The sequence below is a fragment of the Cryptomeria japonica genome, chromosome 4 (genome assembly GCF_030272615.1).
Source record: "Cryptomeria japonica chromosome 4, Sugi_1.0, whole genome shotgun sequence".
In the NCBI taxonomy this organism is placed as follows: domain Eukaryota; kingdom Viridiplantae; phylum Streptophyta; class Pinopsida; order Cupressales; family Cupressaceae; genus Cryptomeria; species Cryptomeria japonica.
Genome location: NC_081408.1, coordinates 10,809,036 through 10,816,207, shown reverse-complemented (window position 1 = coordinate 10,816,207; position 7,172 = coordinate 10,809,036). Strand labels below are relative to the sequence as shown.

The 7,172-nt window shown below is 38.5% G+C and overlaps 1 protein-coding gene across 1 annotated transcript in view; it reads left to right on the top strand.

The window, feature by feature from the left end:
* Nucleotides 1-6,971, top strand: part of LOC131054938 (cold shock protein CS66-like) — a 19,219-nt gene extending 12,248 nt beyond the window's left edge. The window contains exons 3-5 of the mRNA XM_059218771.1: nucleotides 5,240-5,384; nucleotides 5,470-5,690; nucleotides 6,579-6,971. Of these exons, the coding sequence (XP_059074754.1) occupies nucleotides 5,240-5,384; nucleotides 5,470-5,690; nucleotides 6,579-6,788 (576 nt within the window). The 3' untranslated portion in view covers nucleotides 6,789-6,971. The remainder of the gene's footprint in view (nucleotides 1-5,239; nucleotides 5,385-5,469; nucleotides 5,691-6,578) is intronic.
* Nucleotides 6,972-7,172: the final 201 nt, after the last annotated feature.

Below are 7,172 nucleotides of genomic sequence, written 5' to 3'. Positions count from 1 at the left end.
TATCACTCTCTTCCTACTCCCTACTCTCTCTATCTTCCTCTCCCTCTCTTAATCCTGTCATCACCCTCTCTTTCCCTCTCCCCCTCTCCTTTTCCTAATCTCCCTATCTCTCCCTCTCCATCTACTCTCTCTCTCTCTCTCTCTCTCTCTCTCTCTCTCTCTCTCTCTATCTCTCCCTCTCCATCCACTCTCTCTCTCTCTAACTCTCTCCGTCCCCCTCTCCTTATCCTATTCTCTCTCTCTCTCTCTCTCTCTCTCTCTCTCTCTCTCTCTCTCTCTCTCTCTCTCTCTCTCTCTCTCTCTCTCTCTCCCCCCACTTCCTATTTGGTTCCTAGTTTTATATAACTTGTACGGGTTATGCAAAACGAAGACAAAAACTTATAGTTTTGCATAACCCGCGGGTTTCTATAAAGTAGAATGTTCCTCAAAACCCTTTACGGGTTTTGAGGAACTTTCCATTTTTTATTATAAAATATAATGTTCCTCATACGGGTTTTGAGAAACTTTTGATTTTTTATTATTAAAAAATAATGTTCCTCAAAACCAGTACGGGTTTTGAGGAACTTTTGATTTTTACTATAAAATATAATCTTCCTCAAAACCAGTATGGGTTTTGAGGAACTTTTGATTTTTTATTATAAAATGTAATTTTCCTCAAAACCCGTACGGGTTTTGAGGAACTTTTAATTTTATAATTGTATTTTGCTAGGCTTGGTGTTACCAAGCCTAGCGCATTTTTGAATTTCCAGAACACGCACGGGTTATGAGAAATTTCATTTTTTTTTTTGCATGTGGCCACTTTTTTGTTCACCATCTTGGTGCACTTACCCAGGTAGATGATGATGATAATGATGAGGGAGGGATTGAAGGTCGATGAGGTGGTAGGTGACGGCGAGGGAGAGGTGGTGGTGTGGGCATAGCTTGAGGTTAGATTGGCCGAGGTGGAGAGGGTGGAGGAGGTGATGGTGGCAGTGGGGGAGGTGGTAGAGTTAGTGGGAGAGGTGGAGAATGGAGGCAAGGTGTAGGCCGAGGAGGGCCATTGCAACAAGAGAAGGTAACAAGAGGGGAGGAGATGGGGGAGGATGTTGAGGTGGAGGATGTTTCATCCAAGGAGGGTTCATATGAGGAGACAGAGTCAAAGGAGACAAAGTTAGAGGAGGTGATGGGTGGGATGGATGAGGAGGAGGAGGATGTGTATCCTTTGATCAGGCGAAGGAGGATAGATATGCCTCCGCCTGCTGCCCCATCACAGGTTTCAGTAGCATAGGTGGGTCAAGATCCACAACCATCACAACCATCGGGGGTTCAGATAGCAGCGCCACCACATCATCATCATGCTTTGATAGAAGCTCTATAGTTATCAATACAAAGGCTATAGGGTCAGCTGACACATGCATAGGCTCAAACTGGCCAACTATAAAGACAAGTTACTACGTTGTCTCTAGAGTGAGATACGGCTCGGGAAGAGAGAGATACAACTCAATAGGAGTTGCAGGCGACATAGGCTCAGATAACACAGTTAAAGGCACAAGTTGCTACAATCACCATTGAGTGGGATACTAAGATAGAGAGGCATGGGCGTGCAGAGGATCTTGCCTAGTCTCTTTAGTGAGATGCATCTCAGGGGCCATTTGGTGAGACATTGAGAGAGATATTGTATTAGACGGGTCAGACAGATTATTACAGGGGTTTGTATTTCCAGGTGATACCTCTAGATAGGTGAGCACAGTCTTTTGTTCAAAGCTCAAGGCACGAGGTTCTCAGTGAGAGGACGTTAACTGAGGGGTTACATGACCTAGGAGAGATCTTGGTGGATATGATACAGGTGCCAGTGGCAGTCAAGGTCCCAGACTAGCACATTCAGTTGGTAGCCACTCTTAGATTTTCCCCTCATGTATTTTGATCATTTAAGGATATGTACATACTGATGTATTCATTTTGATCCTTATGATATGATGTACTTATTGATGTATATTGATGATTCTGAGCTTCTTGTTGATGCACATTTATCTTTTAATATGATATCCAGGGACATTCAGACATTTATTCTTTTAGCTTGATTGATTTTTGACATGTATCAGTACTTTTATTTGGATCGTCATGGGTTACATATGCATGATGATATGATACTGACATGCTTATATATGATTATGGATGCATTTAATTTGATGATCTAGATGTTTTGATATGCAGATCTACATGATTTATCGTAATGATTTCTTTTTATGTGATTGTGTGTGATGATGTGATTTTTATGGATGAGATGATCTATATATTTTGAAGGTGATATATGCCTATATGATGATTTATTTTATGATATGAAAATGTAAATGTAGATGTGCACGTGTGATGAACAAATATCTTATTATGTTGTGATTATATATGCATGTGTAGATGATATGAAATGCAGATGTACATATTTTAAATGATATGATAATTATTTTGATAAGGTATTAAGGGGTCGTATGTTTTCCTTAGGGGTCATATGGTGTCCTGTGACCCCTTAGGACACCATATGACCCATAACGACACAATTTGGTGTCTTAAGGGGTCATATGGTGTCCTAAGGGGTTGTAGGACACAATATGACCCCTCAGGACACTGTATGACCCCTTAAGACACCAAATTGTGTCGTTAGGGGTCATATAGTGTCCTAAGGGGTCGTAGGACACAATATGACCCCTTAGGATACCATAGGACCCACAACGACCCAATATGGTGTCATAAGGGGTCGTATGTTGTCCTTAGGGGTCATATTGTGTCCTACGACCCCTTAGGAAACATATGACCCCTAACGACACAATTTGGTGCCTTAAGGGGTCATATGGTGTCCTAAGGGGTCATTGTAAGAGAATGTAAGAATGCTTAGGAAGTTAATTCTCCCACTTGCATTCTCTTACATTTTCCATTAACTTCCTAAGCATTCTTCTAGGGCCTCTCAAAACCCACTTAATTAGTCTAATTCTTCTATCATGGTCACATCCCTAAATCTTGGGGAAGTCACTTCTAATTTTGGAAGAAAGTCTTCTAAACGGATTTAAAGTTTTTTCTTTTCACTAAGCTAACTTTGTTGAGTTCCCCAAATTTGTAGGACTCTCACAAAAGTCTTGAAGGTTATCTAACTTCCAACAAGATAACCTCCAAGTTATCCAAAGAGCTTTTAATGCTCTTACAAAACTTCACATTTTCAACACATAGAGCTTTATTCATTGGATAAAAGCTTTATTCCATGAATTTGCCCACATGGGATTAACCATTAAGTCTTCTAAAGAATTTAATGACTCCTCTCTCTCTCCTCTCAAGCAGTCTCATGGTGACACTTGTCAACATGGGATTGGGTTGAAAATCTCACATGGATTGATAACTTTCAATCTTGACCCTCCTTAAGCCAATTCAATCTTAGCCATCCGATTCTCCAATTCTTCTATAAATAGAGCCCATTTCTCTTTCAATTCATATCTCAATTTTGTGCATCTAAATTATAGTCATTTTTTAGTTAAGGAGCTCATCTTGTCATCTTCGAGCATTCAAGCCATCTTCAAGCATCCAAGCCATTTAGCATTAGCATTAGCGTTTTAGCTTCATTTTAGCACATTATCTAGTTAATTGCATATCATCTCATAGTATTTTATACTCATCTAGTTTAATTAATTCATCTAGCATCATCTAATATTCAATTTAGAATACATTTAACATCTTAATAATCTAGTCTTGCATCTTGCATCCTATCTTCATCCATCATCTCATCTTAGCTAAGATCTTAGTTGCATCCATTGTGATCTTAACACATTACTAAAATCTTGTTCTCTAGGTTGTCATCTAAGAGATCAAGTGCTCTTCCAAGTGAGGGCCACCTTGAATCTTGAAGATCTTTAGAGATAGAGGACAATGAGCCGATCTTAGGAGTTTGAAATCCACTAACTTGTTTATGATTTCTAACTCTAATGCAATGCTTCATTGATGTGTTTGAAGTGTTTTTCTTCTTGCAAGTTGAAAACCACATTTTTGACATACAGTTCCAATTAAATGATTGCATTGTGAAAAATGAAACACACTTAATTTTCCTTTGGAGTTCCAATTAAATAAGTACATCATGGAGGCTATAAAAAAGACTAATTACTAACTATATATCTATTCTGAACTTCAAAAAGATAAAGGATCCTATCAAAAGAAAGATATTTAAGAAACCTAACAATATATCCACTTTAACGTAGGACAAAACATCTGTACAAAAATGTCAAGGCCTTTAGATAAATTTGATGGCCCTTGAAAAAGACCTTCCATTCTCTTTTAAGGATAGATGTCAAGTATTTTCATTGTTGCAGCAGGGCCACTTATTAATCAAATATCAAAGTGGGGTCATCGGTAGTTGAATATTTTCTTGTAGTTTCCCAAATTTCATAACGTATTAGTTTCGGATTCCACTTGTCCCGTTACGATATTTTTAACGAGCTATTTGCGCAGTTTAATAGGCAATCTAGGGGAAAGGATCCAGTAGTTGTGCACCCTAACTTCGCGCTTCTCAAAATCTTACTTGGAGATTTCAAATCACTCCGATTTTTTTTACAGCAGCTTACTTGACAAGTCCCCTGCTTATAACTAAGGTTTCAGGGCCACATCATCAAATATGATGCCACATCAGCATGCTTTTTGCCAAGGTGTCCAAAATAGCCCCCCAAAAAAGTGAGACCAATAGGCGTGCAAAAGAGACCCCAATAGTTGTGCAGCTAACATGGCATCACCTGATTGGTTACTTTTTACAATATTAGTACATTTCTTAACAACTATTGGTACATTTCCTAACAACTGTTGGTGCATTTACTAACAAAAATTGATATTTTTTGTTTCAAACAATAGGTTTTATTTGTTCAATTTTTGGAACAGAGGGTATCAACAACCCTCACAACAATTGGTACATGCTCAACTACTGGTTCCTTTCCCCTATTCGCTACAATATTTTAACGGCCACAAACTGCCGACAATGTTTTATACCAGTGGGCCCACCGACATCTTATCCGCATGATGTTGACATTCATTTCACCGACTTATGACTGCCACGCGTCAGTCGGAAATGCTTTCGGCGGCGCTAGAAAGCCGCGTCCTGAGCGCGTCCGTCGCCAAATCTTATAAATTCGCCTTCACTCCCCACCATTTTCTCTTCCAACTTTCACCGACTGAAAACAATTTGTCTCTTGAGATTCCTGTGTTTTCTTTTGGTGGTATTATACTTCTTGACAAGTCTTTTTTTCTTGCAATGGCGGAGGAAAATGCACCAGAGCATCAGGATCGTGGGCTGTTCGGGTTGTTTGGGAAGAAGAAAGAAGAGGAGACACATCAGCAGCATGACATTGCTGTGGATCCATATGGACAAGGACATGTGGCGGGTGTAATGCCACATGAACAAGGACACGCAGGGGAGATTCATCTTTCCCGTGTATGTGACTATGGCTTATTTTACGCCTGTGTCAGATGACTATGAAGGCATAGATGAATCTCATCCAATGTATGGCCATGTGGTCGAAGCTCACCCTGCTCCTGTGTCTCACGGCCATTTAGGCGAGGCTCACCCTGTGCCTGTGTCTCATGGCCATGTGGAGGGGGGTAAGCTCCATGGCGAAGGTGAGGAGAAGAAACATGAAGGGGGCCTCATGGGAAAGCTGCATCGATCTAACAGCTCTTCTACCAGCTCTGTAACTTTTGGTTGCCCATCACTTCCTTAATATTACTTTAGTTTGTAAGGTTTGCTTACGTAGATCTGATGAAATAGCAATGTATCTTCTCTAAGTTCGTTTACATAGATCTGATTAAATTCAAGCTTTCTGAACTACCTCTATCAGCCTATAGGTGAAATTTTTTATGGTCTTGATCTTTACATTTGACCCAACAGATCAAGATCACTTTAATTTTTAACAGATTAATTTTATCTTTAATATTTAAAATAAATTTGATTGGATTTTGTTCTACTTTGTGGTCTTCCATGTATATGTACTTAGCAAGTCATGATCCATTGTTATAACATATAAACTTCTTCAACATACAAGGGTTTGCCTGACAAAAGTTTTCAAAACTTCATATCCTATTTCCATTCTGTTTTACCTTTACTTTCATTGATTAAATCTGGTTTTATTTTAATTCATTTGAGGTTGAGATCCTGGAAGCTGCTTTATGCACTTATCAAGACTAGATTTGGAGTCATTTATTTCACCGTCAAACCAAGGGTTACTCTCTACATTCTCTTTTTATTTTTTAATAACTTTCCTTTTTCAGTTGCAGATTTTTTTTTTTTTTTTGGTAAACCATTCAATTTCATTGACACATTTTATATATATTTTTCTTTCATAAAATCTATATATTGTACATGTCTACTGTTCAAAATTACCGTACATCCTACATTTGCATCCCATTTTGTGTCACTGAACATAGATTTCTTTCATTGTTTTTCATGAAAAGATTGTACATTCCATTTAATCTTCCAGTTTCTATAATGTCAGTAGTTTGTTCATTTGGATATGATGAAATGAATGTAAAGTTTAGGTCACTGGAACATATCTGATCTGATGAAATGGACGTGTTTGCAGTCTAGCGATGAAGAAGAAGATGAAAAAGGAGAGAAGAAGAAAAAGAAGGGTGGATTGAAAGACAAGTTAAGGGTTCATGGACGCCATGAGAAGAAAGAGGAAGAGTACGGTCATGGAAAGACTGAAGAAGAGGGTGAGAAGAAGGGGTTGATGGGAAAGATCAAAGAGAAGCTTCCTGGACACCACAAAGAGGAAGAAAAAGAGTATTGAAAAGCAACTGTTTTTGTTGGGTGGTTTCATCTTTATATTAAGTCGTGGTTAGCTATGACTATTTACCATATCCTGTTAATTTGAAGCATACTGTGGATTGTATGCATGCTGTGTTTATCTTCTATATATAATAAGAATGTAATGGTGGTGCCTTTTTGTAATTGGAATCTTTTGTTGAGGCCTTCTGTTTGTTTCTTTTTGCTCATGTGCTTATTTGGGAGTTCTGCAGTTTTATCATACACACACGTTTCTTATACGCAACCTTAAAATATTACGTTTCTCGTCACGTTGTCATTTCCGTTTCGTTTCTCCTTTCTCGTTTCTGATAACATAGTTTTGCATTCAATAAATCTTGAGTTTTGATTTTTGATTAGTTTGATCCAA